This window comes from Strix uralensis, unplaced genomic scaffold (assembly GCF_047716275.1).
Source record: "Strix uralensis isolate ZFMK-TIS-50842 unplaced genomic scaffold, bStrUra1 scaffold_469, whole genome shotgun sequence".
Taxonomy (NCBI): Eukaryota; Metazoa; Chordata; class Aves; order Strigiformes; family Strigidae; genus Strix; species Strix uralensis.
In genome coordinates, this window is record NW_027437063.1 from 3777 (window position 1) to 27766 (window position 23990).

At 63.7% G+C, this 23990-nt stretch overlaps 2 protein-coding genes across 2 annotated transcripts; one reads left to right on the forward strand and one right to left on the reverse strand.

Moving 5' to 3' along the window:
* Positions 1-219: 219 nt before the first annotated feature.
* On the reverse strand, positions 220-15829 carry LOC141938965 (potassium-transporting ATPase alpha chain 1-like). The gene is given in 20 exon segments (XM_074858000.1): positions 220-363; positions 439-584; positions 1696-1819; positions 2998-3152; positions 3241-3409; positions 5128-5278; positions 5357-5493; positions 6359-6528; positions 8454-8634; positions 9428-9562; positions 10208-10317; positions 10417-10615; positions 11314-11466; positions 11468-11582; positions 11660-11781; positions 12524-12658; positions 12754-12867; positions 13491-13694; positions 14435-14494; positions 15702-15829. Coding segments are annotated over 20 exon segments (2745 nt in total). The 5' UTR covers positions 15723-15829.
* A 3914-nt stretch (positions 15830-19743) lies between these two features.
* Positions 19744-23139, forward strand: LOC141938966 (B-cell receptor CD22-like). The gene is made up of 5 exons (XM_074858001.1): positions 19744-19852; positions 20971-21021; positions 22017-22376; positions 22701-23014; positions 23125-23139. Exons 2-5 carry the CDS (start codon positions 20985-20987, stop codon positions 23137-23139), a joined length of 726 nt encoding a protein of 241 aa, XP_074714102.1. The 5' UTR covers positions 19744-19852; positions 20971-20984.
* The last annotated feature ends 851 nt before the right edge of the window (positions 23140-23990 follow it).

Here is a 23990-nt window from a genome sequence, read left to right on the forward strand (position 1 = left end):
GTAGCCCCCTATAGCCCCTATAGGCACCGGAAGAACCCCACAGGCCCTATAGGCCCTGGCAGATCCCCTCTACCCCCCCTCTATCCCCTCTATCCCCCTCTACCCCCCTCTATCCCCCTCTATCCCCCCTCTACCCCCCTCTACCCGCCTCTATCCCCCCTGTAGCCCCCTATAGCCCCTCTATCCCCCCTCTACCCCCCCTGTAGCCCCCTATAGCCCCTATAGGCACCGGAAGAGGCCCTGCTGGAGGAGGGAGAGGCGCCGGGTCTTGCGGATGAGGACGTCGGCGATCTGGCACATCTCGATGCTGATGAAGAAGACGGTGTAGCAGGTGTACTGCTGGTAGCGGCGCTGCTCGAAGGTCTGCGGGGGCCGTATGGATCAGCCGGGGGGGGGGGGGTGGCACCTATAGGGGGGTCTATAGGGGTCTATAGGTACCCATTGCTGGCCGTAGCTGTCCTGCAGCTCCTGCTCGTGGGTGTCTTCCCAGCGCGGGCGCAGCCCCAGGCAGAGGAGGGGCCACCAACCTTCCTGGGCCATGGCCACGAAGTAGTCGGTGAAGCCGGCGAAGGACTGGATGGCACCTATAGGATGGGAGGGGGAGGGGGGGGGGGCAGGTGGTCAAGTGGCCAAGAGAGCCAGGTGGCCAAGTGGCCAGGGACTCAGGGAGCCAGGTGGCCAAGGACCAAGGGACCCAGGGAGCCAGGTGGCCAAGTGGCCAGGGACCAAGGGACCCAGGTGGCCAGGGACCTGTTGACCCAGGTGGCCAGGGACCCGTGGAGCCAGGTGGCCAAGTGGCCAGGGACCAAGGGACCCAGGTGGCCAGGGACCCGTGGAGCCAGGTGGCCAAGTGGCCAGGGACTCAGGGAGCTGGGTGGCCAGGGACCCATGGAGCCAGGGTGGCCAAGGACCAAGGGACCCAGGGAGCCAGCTGGCCAAGTGGCCAGGGATCAAGGGACCCAGGTGGCCAGGGACCTGTTGATCCAGGTGGCCAGGGACCCGTGGAGCCAGGTGGCCAAGTGGCCAGGGACCAAGGGACCCAGGTGGCCAGGGACCTGTTGATCCAGGTGGCCAGGGACCCGTGGAGCCAGGTGGCCAAGTGGCCAGGGACTCAGGGAGCTGGGTGGTCAGGGACCAAGGGACCCAGGTGACCAGGTGGCCAGGGACCCAAGTGGCCAGGAACCCAGGTGACCAGGTGGCCAGGGACCCAGGGACCCAGGTGAATGGGTGGCCAAGGACCCATGGAGCCAGGTGGCCACAGACCAAGGGACCCAGGTCACCAGGTGGCCACGGACCAAGGGACCCAGGTCACCAGGTGGCCAGGGACCCATGGAGCCAGGTAGCCATATGGCCAGGGACCAAATTTAGGGCACCCAAGGACCAAGACACCCACATTTTGGGCCACCCATAGACCCAGTTGGCCAGGGACCCAAGTAGCCAGGTAGCCAGGACCCCCCAAACCCAAGACCTCAGGTGGCCAGAGCACCCCAACATGGAGACCACCCAGACCTCCCCACCCACCCGAGGTGGCCCCGGGGCACCCAGGACCCCCCTTTTTTTGGCCACATCCCACTCACCCTCTCCCCCACCCTTGGCTTGACCTCCCCCAACATCTGGGCTCCCCCTCCCCAACATCTGGGTCCCCCCCAAACCCCCCGGGGGGGGGGGGGGGACACCCCGATATCTGGGTGGTACCGATCTGGAAGTAGGAATAAGCCGCCAAAGGTTCGTTGACCAATCGGTCGCGTCGAGGGTTGCGGGGTTTCAGGTGCATGATGTCACTCTCCGCCCTCTCATAGGCCAAGGAGACCGAGGGGAACTGTGGGTCCAGGTGTCTGGGTGAGGCACCCCAACATCTGGGGGGGGGAGGACACCCCAAAATCTGGGGTGGGACCCCCAACATCCCAGAGGGATCCTGGTTCTTGGGTGAGGAACCTCAAGGTTCATGGGTTGGTGGATGGATCTTGGGGTTGGGGGGTGTGTGGGGGGGGACACACCAGGATCTGGGGGGGGGACACCCTGACATCCAGGTGGGGACCCCGATATCCTGGGGGGGGGGGGGACACCCCAAAATCCAAGAGGGACCCCGGTGTGTGGGTGAAACACCCACATATTTGGGTGAAGAACCTCAACGTCTCTACGAAGAACCCAAGTTCTTGGGTGAGGAACCTCAACGACCAGTTCATGGACTGGTTGATGGACCCTGGTGACGGGGTGGGGACCCTGACATGTTGGGGGGGACCCCGACATGTGGGGGGGACCCCAACATCCAAGAGGGACCCCGGTGTGTGGGCAAATCACCCAGATATTTGGGTGAAGAACCTCAACGTCTCTACGAAGAAACCCAAGTTCTTGGGTGAGGAACCTCAACGACCAGTTCATGGTTGATGGACCCCGAGGACTGGATTTGGGGGGACCCCAACATCTGGGGGGGGACCCCAACATCTGGGGGGGACCCCGAAATCCAGGACGGACCCTGGTGTCTGGGCGAATCACCCAAATATTTGGGTGAAGAACCTCAACGTCTCTACGAAGAAACCCAAGTTCTTGGGTGAGGAACCTCAACGACCAGTTCATGGACTGGTTGATGGACCCCAACATCTGGGAGGGGACCCCAAGATCCAAGATGGACCCCAAGATCCAAGAGGGACCCCAGTGTGTGGGCGAATCACCCAGATATTTGGGTGAAGAACCTCAACGTCTCTACGAAGAACCCAAGTTCTTGGGTGAGGAACCTCAACGACCAGTTCATGGACTGGTTGATGGACCCCAACATCTGGGAGGGGACCCCAAGATGGACCCCAAGATCCAAGAGGGACCCCAGTGTGTGGGCGAATCACCCAGATATTTGGGTGAAGAACCTCAACGTCTCTACGAAGAACCCAAGTTCTTGGGTGAGGAACCTCAACGACCAGTTCATGGTTGATGGACCCCGAGGACTGGATTTAGGGGGACCCCAACATCTGGGACACCCCCCCCCCACATCTGGGCACTCACGATGTCAGTGCAGAGCTCGATGAAGAGGATGGTGATGCAACCCAAGGGCAGGGGGACGCTGGCCGTGATGTAGATGAGGTAGGGGGTCAACTCGGGGATGTTCTTGGTCAAGGTGTAGGCGATGGACTTCTTCAGGTTGTCAAAGATCAAGCGGCCTTGGGGGGGGGGGACACACACAACGTCAGGTGGGTGGTGTGTCCCTCGGGTGTCCCCCCACCCCCCCCCCGGTGTCCCCAACCCCACCTTGCTCCACGCCGGTGACGATGGAGGCGAAGTTGTCGTCGAGGAGGATCATGTCGGCCGCGTTCTTGGCGGCGTCGGAGCCGGCGATGCCCATGGCCACCCCGATGTCGGCCTTCTTCAGCGCGGGGGAGTCGTTCACCCCGTCCCCTGTCACCGCCACGATGGAGCCCTGGGGACACGGGACCATCATCATCCCCATCGTGGTGGCACCTTGGGGACATCCCTGTCCTCACCATGGTGGCACCTTGGGAACATGGGACCATCGTCATCCCCATCGTGGTGGCACCTTGGGGACATCCCTGTCCCCATCATGATGCCACCTTGGGGACATGGGACCATCATCATCCCCATTGTGGTGGCACCTTGGGGACATCCCTGTCCCCACCATGGTGGCACCTTGGGGACATGGGACCATCGTCATCCCCACCATGGTGGCACCTTGGGGACATCCCTGTCCCCATCATGATGGCACCTTGGGGACACGGGACCATCATCATCCCCATCGTGGTGGCACCTTGGGGACATCCCCACCATGGTGGCACCTTGGGGACATCCCTGTCCCCACCATGGTGGCACCCTGGGGACATGGGACCATCGTCATCCCCATCGTGGTGGCACCTTGGGGACATCCCCACCATGGTGGCACCTTGGGGACATCCTTGTCCCCACCATGGTGGCACCTTGGGGACATGGGACCATCGTCATCCCCATCGTGGTGGCACCTTGGGGACATCCCCACCATGGTGGCACCTTGGGGACATCCTTGTCCCCACCATGGTGGCACCTTGGGGACATGGGACCATCGTCATCCCCACCATGGTGGCACCTTGGGGACATCCCCACCATGGTGGCACCTTGGGGACATCCTTGTCCCCACCATGGTGGCACCTTGGGGACAAGCGACCATCATCATCCCCATCATGGTGGCACCTTGGGGACATCCACATCATGGTGACACCTTGGGGACATGGGACCATGATGGCCCCTTGGGGTCATGTCTGTCCCCACCACGGTGGCACCTTGGGGACATGGGGACAAGGGACCATCATCATCCCCATCCTAGTGGCACCTTGGGGACATCCCCATCCCCACCATGATGGCACCTTGGGGACCTCATGTGTCCCCATATGATTGCACCTATATGTCCTCAGTGTCCCCATATCCCACGTCCCCAATGTCCCCAATGCCCCCCACATCCTCCCCAATGTCCCCCCCAATGTCCCCATGTCCTCAGTGTCCCCCCATGTCCCCGTGCCCCAAATGTCCCCAGTGTCCCCAATGTCCCCCCCCGTGTCCCCAATGTCCCCCACCATGTCCCCATGTCCCCAGGGTCCCCCCAATGTCCCCAGTGTCCCGGCATGTCCCCAGTGTCCCCCCAGCATCCCCAGTGTCCCCCCAGTGTCCCCACATCCCCCCAAGTGTCCCCTCAACGTCCCCCACCATGTCCCCAGTGTCCCCAATGTCCCCCACCATGTCCCCCCAGTGTCCCCAATGTCCCCCACCATGTCTCCAGTGTCCCCAATGTCCCCAATGTCCCCCCCAGTGTCCCCAATGTCCCCCACCATGTCCCCAGTGTCCCCCCAGTGTCCCCAACATCCCCCCAAGTGTCCCCTCAACGTCCCCCACCGTGTCCCCACGTCCTCAGCGTCCCCCCAATGTCCCCCCCAGTGTCCCCAACATCCCCCACCATGTCCCCATGTCCCCAATGTCCCCCCCAGTGTCCCCAATGTCCCCAACATCCCCCCAAGTGTCCCCTCAACGTCCCCCACCGTGTCCCCACGTCCTCAGCGTCCCCATATCCCCCAACACCCCCAACATCCCCACCCCCCCCCCCCACATCCCCAACGTCCCCAACGTGTCCCCAACGTGTCCCCAACGTGTCCCCACCAGCCGCTGGCAGCTCTCCACGATGACAAGTTTCTGTTGAGGTGACGTCCGGGCAAAAACCATCTCGGGGTGGGCCCGGAGAAGCCCCTCCAGAGCCCCGGGTGTCATGGCCGCCAGCTCCGCCCCTGTCACCACCCGCGCCCGCGCCTGCCTGGGGGAGGGGACCTTCTTGAGATGTTTGGGGACACCTCGGAGATGTCACGGGGTGTCACCTCTGAGGTCCCCTCACCTGGGGTCCACCCGCTCGAGGGGGAGGCGCAGCCGAGCCGCCACCTCCTCGGGGGTTTCGCTGCCCTCCGAGATGATGCCGACGGCGGCCGCGATGGCCTTGGCCGTGATTGGGTGGTCACCGGTCACCATGATCACCTGGGGACAAAGGGGACACCACCGAAGGGTCACCCCATGTGTCACCTCCCACCCCCCCCCCCCCGGGTTGTTGAGGTTCTTCTGTCCCCGGGGTCACCCCATGGGGAACATCTCGCTGGGGGCTTGGGGTCCCCCCGTGTCCTTGGTGTCCCCTCGTCTCTACGTCCCTCTGTGTCCCCAGGTCCATCTTGTGTCCCCCCATGTCCCCCCATGTCCTTGGTGTCCCCCATCCCCATATGTCCCTTCCATGTCCCTGATGTCCCCATCCCCATGTCCCCCCATGTCCTTGGTGTCCCCCCATCCCCACGTTCCCCCATGTCCTTCCATGTCCTTGATGTGCCCCATGTCCCCATGTCCCCCCATGTCCCTTCCATGTCCTTGATGTGCCCCATGTCCCCATGTCCCCCCATGTCCCTTCCATGTCCTTGATGTCCCCCCATGTCCCCCCATGTCCTTCTGTGTCCTTGATGTCCCCCATCTCCATGTCCCCACATCCCCCATGTCCCTTCCATGTCCTTGGTGTCCCCCCATCCTCATGTCCTCACCATCCATGTCCCCATGTCCCCATGTCCCCCCACATCTTTGATGTCCCCCCATGTCCCCCCATGTCCTTGGTGTCCCCCCATCCCCATGTCCTCCCCATCCCCATGTCCCCATGTCCCCCCACATCCCCCATGTCCCCCCATGTCCTTGGTGTCCCCCCACGTCCCCCCACGTCCCCCCATGTCCTTGATGTCCCCCATCCCCATGTCCCCATGTCCCCCCATGTCCCCCCACGTCCCCCATGTCCTTCCATGTCCTTGGTGTCCCCCCATCCCCATGTCCTCCCCATCCCCATGTCCCCATGTCCCCCCATGTCCCCTACCCTGATACCGGCCGTGCGACACTTGAGCACGGCCTGGGGGACGGTGGCCCTGGGGGGGTCGATCATGGACACCAGCCCGGCGAAGCAGAGGCCCACGGCCACCTCCGGCAGCTCCTCGGGGTCCGTCCCTGCTGCCACCGTCCCCGCTGGCAGCCAGCGGGCGCAGAACCCTTGGGAGGGACAACGGGGGGGGGACACGGGGGGACATGGGGACCCGTGTGCCACCCTCCTGCATGGGTCCTCTGTCCCACGTGTCCTCGTGTCCTTCCGTGTCCCCTCCATGTCCCTCCATGTTCTCATGATGTCCCCATGATGTCCCCCCATCCCCACATCCCCTCCATGTCTCCATGATGTCCCCTTGATGTCCCCATGATGTCCCCCCATCCCCACGTCCCCATCTCCCCCTGATGTCCCTCCATCCCCACGTCCCCTCCATGTCTCCATGATGTCCCCCCCTCCCCATGGTGTCCCCCCATCCCCAGGTCTCCCCCATCCCCACCTCCCCATGATGTTCCCATGGTGTCCCCCCATCCCCATCTCCCCCTGATGTCCCTCCATCCTCATGTCCCCTCCATGTCTCCATGATGTCCCCCACCTCCCCACGATGACCCCCCATCCCCAGGTCCCCCCCATCTCCATGTCCCCCTGATGTCCCTCCATCCTCACGTCCCCCATCTCCCCATTTCCTTCCATGTCCCCATCTCCCCTTGATGTCCCCATGGTGTCCCCCCATCCCCAGGTCTCCCCCATCCCCATCTCCCCATGATGTCCCTCCATCCTCACGTCCCCTCCATGTCTCCATGATGTCCCCCACCTCCTCACGATGTCCCCCCATCCCCAGGTCCCCCCCATCTCCATGTCTCCCTGATGTCCCTCCATCCTCACGTCCCCCATCTCCCCATTTCCTTCCATGTCCCCATCTCCCCTTGATGTCCCCATGGTGTCCCCCCATCCCCAGGTCTCCCCCATCCCCATCTCCCCATGACGTCCCTCCATCCTCACGTCCCCTCCATGTCTCCATGATGTCCCCCACCTCCTCACGATGTCCCCCCATCCCCAGGTCCCCCCCATCTCCATGTCTCCCTGATGTCCCTCCATCCTCACATCCCCCCCATCCCCACATCCCCCATCTCCCCATTTCCTTCCATGTCCCCATCTCCCCTTGATGTCCCCATGGTGTCCCCCCATCCCCAGGTCTCCCCCATCCCCATCTCCCCATGATGTCCCTCCATCCTCACGTCCCCCATCTCCCCATTTCCTTCCATGTCCCCATCTCCCCTTGATGTCCCCATGGTGTCCCCCCATCCCCAGGTCTCCCCCATCCCCATCTCCCCATGATGTCCCTCCATCCTCACGTCCCCTCCATGTCTCCATGATGTCCCCCACCTCCTCACGATGTCCCCCCATCCCCAGGTCCCCCCCATCTCCATGTCTCCCTGATGTCCCTCCATCCTCACGTCCCCCATCTCCCCATTTCCTTCCATGTCCCCATCTCCCCTTGATGTCCCCATGGTGTCCCCCCATCCCCAGGTCTCCCCCATCCCCATCTCCCCATGATGTCCCTCCATCCTCACGTCCCCTCCATGTCTCCATGATGTCCCCCACCTCCTCACGATGTCCCCCCATCCCCAGGTCCCCCCCATCTCCATGTCTCCCTGATGTCCCTCCATCCTCACGTCCCCCATCTCCCCATTTCCTTCCATGTCCCCATCTCCCCTTGATGTCCCCATGGTGTCCCCCCATCCCCAGGTCTCCCCCATCCCCATCTCCCCATGATGTCCCTCCATCCTCACGTCCCCTCCATGTCTCCATGATGTCCCCCACCTCCCCACGATGTCCCCCCATCCCCAGGTCTCCCCCATCCCCATCTCCCCATGATGTCCCTCCATCCTCACGTCCCCCATCTCCCCATTTCCTTCCATGTCCCCATCTCCCCTTGATGTCCCCATGGTGTCCCCCCATCCCCACGTCCCCCCCATCCCCATCTCCCCCTGATGTCCCCCCATCCCCACGTCTCCTCCATCCTCACTTCCCCCCACCTCCCCATGACGTCCCTCCATCCCCACATCCCCCCCCCCCCCCTCACCCCACTCACCCAGCACCCTCTCCCCACGCCCCCCCAGCTCGGCGTAGGCCCCCTCGAAGGCCTCTCGCCATTGGGTGTCCAGGGCCAACTCCTGTCCCTTCAGCAGCACCGTGCTGCACCGCTCCAGCACCCGCTCGGGGGCACCTTTCAGCACCAGCAGTTGACGTTCTCCCGCCTCGTGGACCGACAGCTGTGGAGGAACCCGGATACTTGGGTCCCCCCCCAAAAGTCTGGGCCCCCCCAAATGCCTGGGTCCCCCCCCCCCAATGCCTGGGTCCCCCCTAGACACTTCTCAGTAGCTTGGGTGCCCTCTAGAGGCCTCGTTCCTCTTGGGTTCTTGAGTCCCTCATGGACATCAAGGTCCTTCCTGGACATTTGGGGCCCCTCCTGGATTTCTGGGTGCCCCCATCCCAGACACCTGGGTCCCCCCCAAATGCCTGGGTGCCCCCCTAGACACTTGGGTGCTTCTCAGTAGCTTGGGTGCCCTCTAGAGGCCTCGTTCCTCTTGGGTGCTTGAGTCCCTCATGGGCATCAAGGTCCTTCCTGGACTCCTGGGGCCCTTCCCTGGACATCTGGGTCCCCCCTGGGCATGTAGGGCCCCCCCCAAAATGTTGGGGTCCCCCCCCTGGGCGCCTGAGGGTGTGTGTCCCCCCCCAATACCTGGGTTCCCTGAGACACCTGGGTCCCCCTTGGACACTTGGTTCCTTCACGAAGACCAAGGTCCCTCCTGAACATCTTGGTGGCCCCCAAACTCCTGGATCCCCCTCCCCAGATGTTGGGGGGCCCTCCTGGAATATTGGGGTCCCCCTCCGAATATTGGGGTCCCCCCCAGACTCCTGGGTCCCCTGAGACACCTGGATCCCCCTTGTTCCTTCACAAAGACCAAGGTCCCTCCTGAACATCTTGGTGGCCCCCAAACACCTGGGTCCCCCTCCCCAGATGTTGGGGGGCCCCCCCTGGAATATTGGGGTCCCCCCCCTTACCTGGAACTTGTTGGTGGAGTTGAAGGGCAGCTCGGCCACCTTGGGGAACCGTCCCCGCGCCTCCACCACCGGCCCCACCGTCACCTCCGCGAACTTCAGCAGCGCCGTCTCCGAAGCGTCGCCGATGACCTCGCGCTGCCGGGGGGGGGGGGGGGGGGGGGGGGGGGGCGGGGCTTAAGTGGGTGAGGGGACCTATAGACCCCCTATGGAGGAGGGTCTGGCCCCTATATGCCTCGCCAAGCCACCTATGGGTGTTCCTCCCAGCCCCATAGAGGCCCTATATAGGTCCCCTATGGGCACCCTGACCCCTATATGCCCCTCCCAGCCCCATATCATCCCCCTATGGGCACCCTGACCCCTATATGCCCCTCCCAGCCCCATATCATCCCCCTATGGGCACCCTGACCCCTATAGGCCCCTCTCAGCCCCATATCGTGCCCCTGTAGGGGTCCTATATGATGTTTCCAGCCCCATATCGTGCCCCTATGGGCACCCTGACCCTTATATGCCCCTCCCACCCCATATAGGGTCTCTATGCCCCTCCCACCCCCATATAAGGTCCCCATATGCCCCTCCCACCCCCATATAGGGTCCTTATTGCCCCATAGGAGTTCCTGGCCCCTATATACTTTCCCAACCCTATATAAACCCCCTCTATGCCCCTCCCACCTCCATATATGGTCCCTCTATGCCCCTCCCAGCCCCATATATGGTCCCTCTATGCCCCTCCCACCCCCCCTATAGGGTCTCTATAGGGCCTGTGGCTCCATACGTGCCCACCTTGGCCACGGGGACGTTGTCTTGGCCTGGTTTGAACTGGGCCCGGTTGCAGAGGGTGACGACGCGGCTCAACATGGTCCACGTCTCCGACGATTGGTCGAAGCTTTGACCTGGGTGGGTGGGTGGGACCGAGGTAGGGTGAGGTCACCTCATTGGTGGAGAGGTGAGGAAGGGGTTGGAGGGGTGTGGCCCGCGGCTAACCGGCTCACCCGATTGGTCCTCGGTGGTGTCGGCCGTGTGGATCTGGTTGTCGAACCAAAGGTGGGCCACGGTCATGCGGTTCTGGGTGAGGGTCCCCGTCTTGTCGGAGCAGATGACCGAGGTGGACCCCAAGGTCTCCACCGCTTCCAGGTTCTTCACCACGCAGTTCTTCCGCGCCAGCCGCTTGGCCGTCAGCGAGAGGCAAACCTGGTGGTGGAGAAGGTCCTCAGCACCCTGAGGAACCCTGGGAGATCCATCAGCACCCGTGGGATCCTCCTGGAGCTCTTGGGGTGGCCTTGGAGCCATCATGACCTCCAGGGAAGAAGTTGATGGCCATGGACCCGTAGGGACAACGGGAACCCTGTGGCACCCATGGGACCCCTTGGGGACCTCCTGGAGCTCCCTTGGAGCCATGAGGACCTCCAGGGAAGATGTTGATGGCCATGGACCCGTAGGGACAACGGGAACCCCTGTGGCACCCATGGGTGACCCCCATGGTCCCATGAAGACCCTCAAGTCCCTTGTAGCACCCATGGGCACCTCATGGCTCTTGGGTGACCCCATGGTCCCATGAAGACCCTCAAGTCCCTTGTAGCACCCACGGGTTGTGTTGCACCCATGGGCACCTCATGGCTGTTGAGTGACCCCCATGGTCCCATGAAGACCCTCAAGTCCCTTGTAGCACCCACGGGTTGTGATGGACCCATGGGCACCTCATGGCTGTTGGGTGACCCCCATGGTCCCATGAAGACCATCAAGTCCCTCGTAGCACCCATGGGTTGTGATGGACCCATGGGCACCTCATGGCTCTTGGGTGACCCCCATGGTCCCATGAAGACCACCCAAGTCTCCCACAGCACCCACAGGTTGTGATGGGACCTATATACCTCCACCCCAAGCCCTACCGTGACGGTGGCCAGCAACCCCTCAGGGACATAAGCCACCACGATGGCCATGAAGAAGACCATAGCGCGGAGGAAGGGGTAACCGATGACCATGGCCACCACGAAGAAGGTGGCACCGAAGAAGATGGCCAGGCCGGCGATGATGTCCACGACAGTGCTCGATCTCGATGGCGATGGGGGTCTTCTCGTTCTCCACCCCCGAGGCCAAGCTGGCGATGCGCCCGATGATGGTCCGGTCCCCCGTGTTGATCACCAGCCCATGGCCGTCCCTAGAAGACCCAGATATTCAGGGTGGTGTTGGGGGGCACCCAGATGTCCACGATGGGTGGGGGGGGATGACACCCACGCACCTTCTAGACACATGGTGGAGAAGAAGGCGATGTTGCGGGTCTCCAAGGGGGAATCGTGGGTGCACTCGGGTGAGCGCGTCTGCGGCTCTGACTCCCCCGTCAACGATGAGTTGTCCACCTGGAGGAAGCCGGGTATTGGGGTACCACCCCCTTACCCCACCCATGGGATCCCTTGGGGGCCCTCCTGGAGCTCCCTTGGAGCCATGAGGACCTCCAGGGAAGATATGGATGGCCATGGACCCGTAGGGACAACGGGAACCCCTGTGGCACCCATGGGTTGTGATGGACCCACGGGCACCTCATGGCTCTTGGGTGACCCCCATGGTCCCATGAAGACCCTCAAGTCCCTTGTAGCACCCACGGGTTGTGATGGACCCATGGGCACCTCACGGCTCTTGGGTGACCCCCATGGTCCCATGAAGACCCTCAAGTCCCTTGTAGCACCCACGGGTTGTGATGGACCCATGGGCACCTCACGGCTCTTGGGTGACCCCCATGGTCCCATGAAGACCCTCAAGTCCCTTGTAGCACCCACGGGTTGTGATGGACCCATGGGCACCTCACGGCTCTTGGGTGACCCCCATGGTCCCATGAAGACCCTCAAGTCCCTTGTAGCACCCACGGGTTGTGATGGACCCATGGGCACCTCACGGCTCTTGGGTGACCCCCATGGTCCCATGAAGACCCTCAAGTCCCTTGTAGCACCCACAGGTTGTGATGGACCCATGGGCACCTCATGGCTCTTGGGTGACTCCCATGGTCCCATGAAGACCCTCAAGTCCCTCATAGCACCCATGGGTTGTGATGGACCCATGGGCACCTCGTGGGGCCCTGGTGACCCCCATGAGGTCCAGCCCCACCTTGCAACCCTGAGCCGAGATGATGCGGATGTCTGCAGGGACTCGGTCACCTCCTTTGATCTCCACCAGGTCACCCACCACCAACTCGTTGGCGTTGATCTGCAACTTGTCCCCTTCCCGGATCACGGTGGCTTGCTGAGGGTGACAAAAGCACCCATGGGTGGGCGTGGGGGAGGGGCCTGGCTGTTCAGAGTGGGGGAGGGGGACCTGGGTGTCCCCGGTGACCACACCTGAGGGACGAGGTTCTTGAAGCTGGCGATGATGTTGGTGCTCTTGAACTCCTGGTAGTAGCCGAAGCAGCCGGTAACCACGACGACGGCGATGAGGGCGATGGCGAGGTACAGCTGGGGGGGGGGGGAGGGGACAGGGGACAGGATCAGGCCCCCAGGGTTGGGGACACCCAGGTGTCCCCAAGCCCCAAGATCCACCCTAAGCCCCCCCAAGTTTCCACCTCCTGAGGGTCTCTGGCTTCCTGGTGCCCCCCAAGATGGCTTCAGATGTTCTCCAGATGGACCCGGGTGTTGCCTCCCCCCCCCCCAACATTGACCCACACGTTCCCCCCGAGATGGCTCCAGATGTTCCTCAACCCATAGACCCACACGTTCCCCCTGAGATGGCCCCAGATGTTCCCTCCAAGATGGCCCCAGATGTTCCTCAACCCATAGACCCACACATTCCCCCTGAGATGGCCCCAGATGTTCCCTCCAAGATGTCCCCAGATGTTCCTCAACCCATAGACCCACACGTTCCCCCCGAGATGGCCCCAGATGTTCCCTCCAAGATGGCCCCAGATGTTCCTCAACCCATAGACCCACACGTTCCCCCCGAGATGGCCCCAGATGTTCCCTCCAAGATGTCACCAGATGTTCCTCAACCCATAGACCCACACGTTCCCCCTGAGATGGCCCCAGATGTTCCCCCCGAGATGGCCCCAGATGTTCTCCAGCCCGAGGTGGGCCCAGCGTACGTTGTCGGAGCTGCCGCGGTCCCCCTCCCCCTCCTGCACGCCGTAGGCGATGAGGCAAATGGCCGCCGCCACCCACATCAGGCACTGGAGACCCCCGGCCAGTTGTCGCCCAAATTTGACGCATTCGGGGGTCCCCCGAGGGGGCCGGAGCTCGTTGGGACCATCCCGCAGCAGCCGCTCGGCTGCCACCGGCTCCACCAGGCCCTGCCGGGGTCAAGGGGGTCAAGTGGTGGGGTCATGGGGTCAATGGGGTCAACAGGGTTGATGGGGTCAATGGGGTCAACGGGGTTGATGGGGTCACCGGCATGGGTGGGGTCAACGGGGTTGATGAGGGCAACGGGTTGATGGGGGTCATGGAGTTGATTGGGGTCAATGGGGTCAACGGGGTCAACAGAGTCAATGGGGTCAACAGGGTTGATGGGGTCAACGGGGTCAACAGGGTTGATGGGGTCAACGGGGTCAATGGGGTCAATGGGGTTGGTGGGGTCAATGGGGTCAACGGGGTCAATGGGGTCAGTGGGGTTGGTGGGGTCAATGGGGTCAACGGGGTTGATGGGGTCAACGGGGTCAATGGGGTTGATGGGGTCAATGGGGTCAACGGGGTTGACGGGCATCATGGAGTTGATTGAGGTCAATGGGGTCAACGGGGTCAACGAGGTCAATGGGGTCAATGGGGTTGATGGGGTCAACAGGGTTGGTGGGGTCAACGGGGTCAACAGGGTCAATGAGGTCAATGGGGTCAACGGGGTTGATGGGGTCAATGGGGTCAATGGGGTCAACGGGATCCAGGGGGTTGGGGAGGTCAAGGGGGTCGTTGGGGTTGAAGGGTCATTGGGGGGTCAACAGGGTCAAGGGGGTTGCTTGGGGTCAAGGGCATTGGTGGGGTCCCGGGACCAATGGGGTTGTGGGATGGGCCCCGGGGTCAAAGGTCAAGGGTCACCCACCTTGGTGCTACTGGTGCTGTACTTGACCTCCAGGTCGTTCACCTCGAGCTTGTGGTCGTCCTGGGGGGACCCGCCTCAGCCCCTGACCCCTCCCAGTGCCTCCCAGTGCCTCCCAGTATAACCCCTCACTGCCCCTCCCAGTGCCCTCCTGACCTTCCCAGTTGCCCCTCTTGACCCCTGTTGACCTCTCAAGTCTCCCCATTGACCCTCCCAGTCACTCCCAGTTGACGTCCCCGTGCCCACCTTGACCTCCCAGTCCCTCCCAGTTCCCCCCACTGACAGTCCCAGTTGCCTCCATTGACCCCGTTGGCCCCCCAACACCCCCAGTTGACCTCCCAGTGCGCCCCATTGACCCCTAGTCCCTCCCAGTCCCCTTCCCAGTCCCTCAGTTGACCTCCCAGTACCCACCATTGACCCTCAAGTGCCCACCATTGACTCCCAGTCCCTCCCGGTTCCCCCAGTTGACCCTCCCAGTCCCCCCCATTGACCCCCAGTCCCTCCCAGGCCCCCAGTTGACCTCCAGCCCCCCAACTGACCTCCCAGTGCCCCCCATTGACCCTCCCAGTCCCTCCCAGTCCCCCCAGTTGACTTCCTAGCCCCCAGTTGACTTCCCAGTACCCACCATTGACCCTCCCAGTGCCCCCTATTGATGCCAAGTCCCTCCCAGTCCCCCCAGTTGACCTCCAGCCCCCCAACTGACCTCCCAGTGCCCCCCACTGACCCTCCCAGTCCCTCCCAGTCCCCCAGTTGACCTCCCAGCCCCCCAACTGACCTCCTAGTCTCCCCATTGACCCTCCCAGTCCCCCCAGTTGACCTCCCAGCCCCCCACTGACCTCCCAGTGCCCCCCATTGACCCTCCCAGTCCCTCCCAGTCCCCCCAGTTGACCTCCCAGTGCACCCCACTGACTCCTAGTCCCTCCCAGTCCCCTTCCCAGTCCCTCAGTTGACCTCTCAGTCCCCCCAGTTGACCTCCCAGTACCCCCATCACACTCCCAGTGCCCCCCATTGACCCTCCCAGTCCCTCCCAGTCCCCCCAGTGGACCTCCCAGTCCCCAACTGACCCTCCCAGTCCCTCCCAGTCCCCCCAGTCGACCTCCCAGCCCCCCAACTGACCTCCCAGTCTCCCCATTGACCCTCCCAGTCCCCCCAGTTGACCTCCCAATCCCTCCCAGTCCCCCCGGTTGACCTCCCAGCCCCCCAACTGACCTCCCAGCACCCCCCACTGACCCTCCCAGTCCCTCCCAGTCCCTCCCAGTTCCCCTCATACCACGTCCATCTCCTTCTTCATGTCCTCCAGCTTCTCCTGCTTGCGGCGACCACGGCCCTTGGGGGCGGGGGGCGGGGCCTTGCCCCGGGGGGGCCCCAGCTCGTAACTCTCCTGGGGGCAGAGGTCAAGGGTCAGCTGGGGGTGGGCCCCTCCCTCCCTCCTCCCTCCCTCCATCTCTCCCTCCCTCTGTCCGTCCTCCTGTCCCTCCCTCCCTCCTCCATCCCCCATCTCTCGTCCCTCCTCCACCTCTTCCTCCCTCGGCCAGCGCTCCTGCCCATCCCTCCCCCATCCCCCATCCCCCCATCCCTCCTCCATCCCTCCCCCATCCCCCCATCCCTCCCCCATCCCCCCATCCCTCCCCATCCCCCCATCCCTCCCCCACCCCTCCCTCCCTCCTCCAATCCCTCCCTCCCTCCCTCTTCCATCCCACCTCCCTCTCCCCCTCCCTCCATCCCTTCTCCCTCCCTCCCTCCTCCTCTCCATCTCTCCATCCCTCCCCCATCCCTCCATCTCTCTGTCCCTCTCCCCATCCCTCCACCCTCCCTCCCTCTCCCCATCTCTCCATCCCTCCATCCCTCCTCCAATCCCTCCCTCCCACCATCCTTCCTCCACCTCCCCATCCCTCCTCCCTCCCTCCCTCCATCCCTCCACCTCTCTGTCCCTCCTCCATCTCTCCATCCCCCCTCAAATCCCTCCCTCCCTCCCTCTCACCATCCCGCCTCCATCTCCCCATCCCTCCATCCCTTCTCCTTCCTTCCATCTCTCCCTCCCTTCCTCCCTCCCTCCCTCCTCCCTCTCTCCATCCCTCCACCTCTCTGTCCCTCCTCCATCTCCCCCTCCCTCCATCCCTTCTACCTCCCTCCCTCCCTCCCTCTCCCCATCTCTCCATCCCTCCATCCTTCCTCCATCCCTCCATCTCTCTGTCCCTCCTCCAACTCTCCCTCTCTCCCTCCTCCCTCCCTCCTCTCCATCTCTCCATCCCCCCTCAAATCCCTCCCTCCCTCCCTCTCACCATCCCACCTCCATCTCCCCATCCCTCCATCCCTTCCCCTTCCTTCCATCTCTCCCTCCCTCCATCTCTCCCTCCCTTCCTCCCTCCCTCCCTCCTCCTCCTCTCCATCCCTCCACCTCTCTGTCCCTCCTCCATCTCCCCCTCCCTCCATCCCTTCTACCTCCCTCCCTCCCTCCCTCTCCCCATCTCTCCATCCCTCCATCCTTCCTCCATCCCACCTCCATCTCCCCATCCCTCCATCCCTTCTCCTTCCTTCCATCTCTCCCTCCCTTCCTCCCTCCCTCCCTCCTCCTCCTCTCCCTCCCTCCACCTCTCTGTCCCTCCTCATCCCTCCATCCCCCCTCAAATCCCTCCCTCCCTCCCTCTCACCATCCCTCCTCCATCTCCCCCTCCCTCCATCCCTTCTCCTTCCCTCCCTCCCTCCATCTCTCCTTCTCTCCATCCCTCCATTCTTCCTCCATCCCTCCCCCATCCCTCCATCTCTCTGTCCCTCCCACCATCCCTCCTCCTCCCTCCCTCTCCCCATCTCTCCCTCCCTCCATCCTTCCTCCATCCCTCCTCCTCCTCTCCCTCCCTCCACCTGTCTGTCCCTCCTCATCCCTCCATCCCTCCTCAGATCCCTCCCTCCCTCCCTCTCACCATCCCACCTCCATCTCCCCATCCCTCCACCCCTCCTCCATCCCTCCATCCCTTCTTCCTCCCCCCTCCATCCCTCTCCCCATCCCTCCATCCTTCCTCCATCCCTCTTCCCTCCCTCTCTCTCTCCCTCCCTCCATCTCTCTGTCCCTCCCCCATCCCTCCATCCCTCCTCAGATCCCTCCCTCCCTCTCCCCATCCCTCCACCCCTCCTCCATCCCTTCTTCCTCCCTCCCCCCTCCCTCCCTCCCTCTCCCCATCTCTCCCTCCCTCCATCCTTCCTCCCTCCCTCCTCCTCCTCCCCCTCCCTCCACCTCTCTGTCCCTCCTCATCCCTCCATCCCCCCTCCAATCCCTCCCCCTCCCCATCCCTCCATCTCCCCCTCCCTCCCTCCCTCTCTCCCTCTCCCCCTCCCCATCCCTCCCCCCCTCCATCCCTCCCTCCCCCTCCCCATCCCTCCCTCCCCCTCCCTCCCTCTCTCCCTCCATCCCTCCATCTTTCTCCCCCTCCCCCCCCACCCCTCACCTCCTTCCCCATGGCAGCTCCCAGCAGCTCCCAGTCCCTCCCAGTCCCTCCCAATCCTCCCCCCACCTCCCCTTATACCCCCCTGGGGAACCGCCCCAAGGTGACCTCGCCCGGGTCCCTCCTCTGGGGTGGGGGTGGGGGGGTGGGGACACCCAGGTCCCTTTTTTTTTTTTTAAATTTTTTAAAATTTTTTTTTTGGGGGGGGGGGGGAGGGGGCACCCAAACACCTGAGTCCCCCCCAAAACACCCGGATCCCCCCCAAAATCCAGGTCACGTGGGGGGGGGGGGGGGGAGGTCCCAGACACCTCCGTGTGTCCCCCCCACCCCCCAAAAACCTTCAGGCCGCCCTTGATGCTCTTCCCCTCCCCCCCCCCCCCCCGTACCCCCTTTATCAGGTTCCGGCTTATCAAGTGTGGGGGGAGGGGAGGCCCCGGCCGCCTCCAGCCCCTTTGGCTGCTCGTTAATGATTAATTAATTTTATCTAATCAGCCTCGGCCCCGTGATGGGGGGGGGGGGGGGGGGGGGTGTCTCTGGGGGCTCCGGTGGCCGAGTTCCCATCATGCTTTGCGCCAAGATGGGGGGTTTGGGGGACACACACACACACACCCCCCCCACATCCCACTGCCCCCCCCAAAAAAAGGGCCTCTGCCCCACAGGGACCCACATGTGTGGGTCCCACCACCCCATAGATGCCCCACAGGGACCCACGCGTCCATGTCCCACCACCCCATGGAGCTCCTGCCCCACAGCGACCCACACGTCTGGGTCCCACCACCCCATAGACACCCCACAGGGACCCACACATCTGGGTCCCACCACTCCATGGACCTCCTGCCCCACAGTGACCCACACGTCTGGGTCCCACCACCCCATAGACACCCCACAGCGACCCACACATCCATGTCCCACCACCCCATGGACCTCCTGCCCCACAAGGACCCACACATCTGGGTCCCACCACCCCATAGATGCCCCAAAGGGACCCAGATGTCCGGGTCCCACCACCCCATGGAGCTCCTGCCCCACAGCGACCCACACGTCTGGGTCCCACCACCCCATAGACACCCCACAGCGACCCACACATCCATGTCCCACCACCCCATGGACCTCCTGCCCCACAAGGACCCCCACATCTGGGTCCCACCACCCCATAGATGCCCCAAAGGGACCCAGATGTCCGGGTCCCACCACCCCATGGAGCTCCTGCCCCACAGCGACCCACACGTCTGGGTCCCACCACCCCATAGACACCCCACAGGGACCCACACATCCATGTCCCACCACCCCATGGACCTCCTGCCCCACAGCGACCCCCACATCTGCATCCCACCACCCCATAGACACCCCACAGCGACCCACACATCCATGTCCCACCACCCCATGGACCTCCTGCCCCACAGCGACCCCCACATCTGGGTCCCACCACCCCATAGACACCCCACAGGGACCCACACATCCATGTCCCACCACCCCATGGACCTCCTGCCCCACAGCGACCCACACATCCATGTCCCACCACCCCATTGACCAGGATTCCAGGGGGGGACCCCCAGGTGTCTTGGGGGGGGGGGGGGGGGGAGGGCTCAGGCATCTGGGGACCCCACCCCCACATCCCACCGCCCCCCCCCCCCCCCAACAAAAGGTCCTCCAGGAGTTCCCATCATGCCTTGCTCTGCCCCATAACCACCCAGGCGTCTCCCTGCTTTGCTTGGGTGACCCCAAGCGCCCCGTTTCCCATCATGCTTTGCTCTGGCTCCCCCCAAGGGAACCCAGGTGTCCGGGTTCCCATCAGGCTTTGCGGTGGGGGGGGTGGTGGGTGGTTATGGGGTGGCCTGACCCGCCCCGGACACCCGGGGGGGGTCCCTGTGGGACCCAAGACCCACACGGATGTCTGGGGCCTTCACGTTCAACTTGGGAGGGGGTCGGGTGAGAGGAGAGCGGTGATTGGCCGGGACGTCTGGGTGCTCGGGAGGTCAAGGTCAGGGGCGTGTGGGTCGCTGTGGGGCAGGAGGTCCATGGGGTGGTGGGACATGGATGTGTGGGTCGCTGTGGGGTGTCTATGGGGTGGTGGGACGCAGACGTGTGGGTCCTTGTGGGGTGTCTATGGGGTGGTGACACCTTTGGGGTGGTGGGACCCGGATATCTGGGTCCCTGTGGGGTGTCTATGGGGTGGTGGGACCCAGATGTGGGGGTCCCTGTGGGGCAGGAGGTCCATGGGGTGGTGGGACATGGATGTGGGGGTCGCTGTGGGGCAGGAGGTCCATGGGGTGGTGGGACATGGACGCGTGGGTCCCTGTGGGGTGTCTATGGGGTGGTGGGACCCAGATGTGTGGGGTCCCTGTGGGGCAGGAGGTCCATGGGGTGGTGGGACCTGGACGCGTGGGTCCCTGTGGGGTGTCTATGGGGTGGGTGGATGCAGATGTGGGGTCCCTGTGGGGCAGGAGGTCCATGGAGTGGTGGAACCCAGATGTGTGGGTCCCTGTGGGGTGTCTATGGGGCGGTGGGACCCAGACGTGTGGGTCGCTGTGGGGTGTCTATGGGGTGGTGGGACCCAGACGTGTGGGTCCCTGTGGGCAGGATCTCCATGGGGTGGTGGGACCCGGACACCTGGGTCCCTGTGGGGCACCTATGGGGTGGTGGCACCCAGACGTGTGGGTCGCTGTGGGGCATCTATGGGGTGGTGGCACCCAGACGTGTGGGTCGCTGTGGGGCATCTATGGGGTGGTGGCACCCAGACGTGTGGGTCCTGTGGGGCAGGAGGTCCATGGGTGGTGGGACATGGATGTGTGGGTCGCCGTGGGGTGTCTATGGGGTGGTGGGACCCAGACGTGTGGGTCGCTGTGGGGCGTCTATGGGGCGGGGGTGGCGCCTCTGGGGCCCCTTCAGAAGGGGGAAGGAAACGGGCTCCGGTGGCTCCGAGCGGGGGAGGGGGCGGGAACCCGGACGCTTGGGGCCTCCCTGGGTCTCCAAGGGGCGTGGCCGGGAGGCCCAACCCCCACCCAAGGGTGCCCTCAGACCCCTGGGTGCCCCCCAAGGGTGTCACGTGTCCCCCCCCACCCCCCCCCACAGCCCCCCAAGTCGAACCTTCTCGCTCAGGTCCGGCCGCCGCCATGTTGCTCTTCGTCTGCTTCCTCCTCCTCCTCCCAGGTAGGGGCTTGACTTGGGGGGGGGGGGTGGGGTTGGGGGAGGGGGTCTGGGGGGTCAGGGGGTGGGGGTGGGGGAGGAGAAGCAGCTCCTTGTGGTCTTTGGGGGGTGATGGGTCCCAAAAACTCTGGGTCCCCCCCAAAAATCTGGGTCGCTCTGGTCTTTGGGGTTGAAGGCATCTCCAGAACTTCTCCATCCCTGGACATCAGGGTCCTGGGGCACCTGGGTCCCCCATCTTCTGCTTCCCCACCCTCCCGGGACCCCAAAACACCTGGTCCCCCCCAAATATCTGGGTCCTGGGACATGCAGGTCCTTCAGCGACCAAGGTCTTTGGGTTTGGAGGCCTCCTCAGAACATCTCAGCGCTCGGCCATGAGTGTCCCTGGACCTGGGTCCTCCACCACCCGTGTCCGCACCCTCCTGGGACCCCAAAACACCTGGTTCCCCCAAATATCTGGGTCCTGGGATGTCCAGGTCCCTCAGCAAACAAGGTTCCTCTGGTCTTTGGGTTGAAGGCATCTCCAGAACTTCTCCATCCCTGGACATCAGGGTCCTGGGGCACCTGGGTCCCCCATCTTCTGCCTCCCAACACTCCTGGGACCCCAAAACATCTGGGTCCCCCCAAATATCTGGGTCCTGGGATGTCCAGGTCCCTCAGCAAACAAGGTTCCTCTGGTCTTTGGGTTGAAGGCATCTCCAGAACTTCTCCATCCCTGGACATCGGGGTCCTGGGGGACCTGGGTCCCCCATCATCTTCATCCCCACCCTCCCGGGACCCCAAAACACCTGGTCCCCCCCAAATATCTGGGTCCTGGGACATCCAGGTCCTTCAGCAACCAAGGTCTTTGGGTTTGGAGGCCTCCTCAGAACATCTCAACGCTCGGCCATGAGTGTCCCTGGAGACCTGGGTCCTCCACCACCCATGTCTGCACCCTCCTGGGACCCCAAAAACACCTCGTACCCCCACCCACGCGGGTCCCCTCCACCTTCTCACCGCAGGTTCTTCGTCCGTCTGCCCCGACCTGGTGACGGGTCCCAAGGAGTTCGTGGCTGGGTTGGGTTCCTGCCTCTACATCTCCTGCCGCTACAAGTTCTGCCAAGGGGGCAAGAACATCAAGTTCCAGAAATTCCACTGGCTCCACCAGCCCCGTTACGATAAAACCAGGCAGGATTTTTTTGGGGAAAAAACATTAAATCCCTCGAATCCCCCCGAAACCAACGAGGGCGACTGTAGCCTCGTCCTGCCCCACCTCAAAGCCGAAGACGCTGGAGTCTACGGGCTGCGGGTGGTGGCCACTTCCCCCCAGTGGATCCCCAGGGAGCTGCGGTGGATGCACCAAGTCACCGTCAACGTCACCGGTAGGGACAGGCGGCCGCCGGACACCCCCTTGTGTCCCCACCGTTGTCCCCCTTTGTCCCCCCCCCCCGCCATTGTCACCCCCTTGTGTCCCCACCGTTGTCCCCCTTTGTCGTCCACCCCCGGCCATTGTCACCCCCTTGTGTCCCCATTGTCACCCCTTGTCCCCCCATTATCCCCCATTATCCCCCCCTTGTCCCCCCATTGTCCCCCCCTGTCCCCCCATAATCCCCCCCTTGTCCCCCCATTATCCCCCCCTTGTCCCCCATTGTCCCCCCCTGTCCCCCCATTGCCCCCCCATATCACCCCCCCACCACCTCTTGCAGACACCGCCCCCGCCCCCCACCTATGGCCGGACCCATCCCCCCTCACCCAAGGCCTCAGGACCACCCTTGGGTGCTGGGTGCCCCCCGCCTGCCCCAAAGACACCCTCACCCTCACCTGGGAGGACCCGTCACCAAACATCGGGGGCCCACGTGGACAACTGGACCCCCCGGCCACCGTCGCGTCCTTCCCGGGTGTCGGCACCAGGTTGGAATTTGAACCCCTTTGGTACCACGATGGACCCTCCTCACTGCAAGCCTTCGGGGGTCCGACGGAACAACCATCACCTGGGCGTCCCGGGTGCTCCAGGTCAACTGTGAGATATGGGGTGGGGGTCCTTGGGGGGGGGAGGAGGGGGGTCCCTGGGGTCACCTGGGCAGCTGGGACCCCCATATGGGGTTATGGGGGGTCTTGGGGGGGCTGCAGATGATCCTGGCTTGAGTGTTCCACCACCTTGAGGTTGACTTGGAGATGTTGGGGGTTCCTGGGGGTTCTTGAGGGGCTTCCTTGGGGGTTATGGGGGTCCCTGGGGGGTTATGTGGGTCCCTGTGGGGTTATGGGGGTCCCTGGGCACCTGGGACCCCCATATGGGGGTTATGGGGGGTCTTGGGGGGGCTGCAGATGATCCTGGCTTGAGTGTCCCACCACCTTGAGGTTGACTTGGAGATGTTGGGGGTTCCTGGGGGTTCTTGAGGGGCTTCCTTGGGGGTTATGGGGGTCCCTGGGGGGTTATGGGGGTCCTTGGGGGGTTATGGGGTCCCCTGGGCACCTGGGACCCCCATATGGGGGTTATGGGGGGTCTTGGGGGGCTATGGGAGGTCCTGGGTGTGTATAGAGGGCTGGGGGGTGGGGGTGGGGTGTCCCTTGAGAGGCCTATGGGGGCTATAGGGGGCCTGGGTAGGGGTCCTTGGGGTTCCCCGGCGTGCTTATGGGATTCCGGGGGTGCGTGTAGGACCCATACTGGTTTATACTGGTCCCCCACACAGATGCCCGCGGAACGTGCAGGTGGAGTTGACACCATCATCCCCCATGCCAAGAGGGCCAGAAGGTGACGCTGAGATGCCTGGACTCGGCCCAACCCCTGTCCTACGCCTACTCCTGGAGTTTGGGGGGGCGGGTCCTGCCCCACCACACGGCCCAGGTCCTCCTGTGGCCCACCCAGGCCACGGACGGTGGCGTCTACACCTGCCAGGCCACCAACGTCGTGGGGACAACCACGTCAAACCCCACCACCCTTGAGGTCTACTGTGAGTGGGGCAAGATGGCGGCGGTGGGTGGGGCAAGATGGCGGC

Bases quoted from the DNA above. Each gene is read 5' to 3' on its own strand.
- LOC141938966 (XM_074858001.1), top strand. From the start codon at position 20,985: ATGTTGCTCTTCGTCTGCTTCCTCCTCCTCCTCCCAG. The intron at 21,022-22,016 runs GTAGGGGCTTGA...TTCTCACCGCAG, and splicing joins CTTCCTCCTCCTCCTCCCAG to GTTCTTCGTCCGTCTGCCCC. The intron at 22,377-22,700 runs GTAGGGACAGGC...CACCTCTTGCAG, and splicing joins AGTCACCGTCAACGTCACCG to ACACCGCCCCCGCCCCCCAC.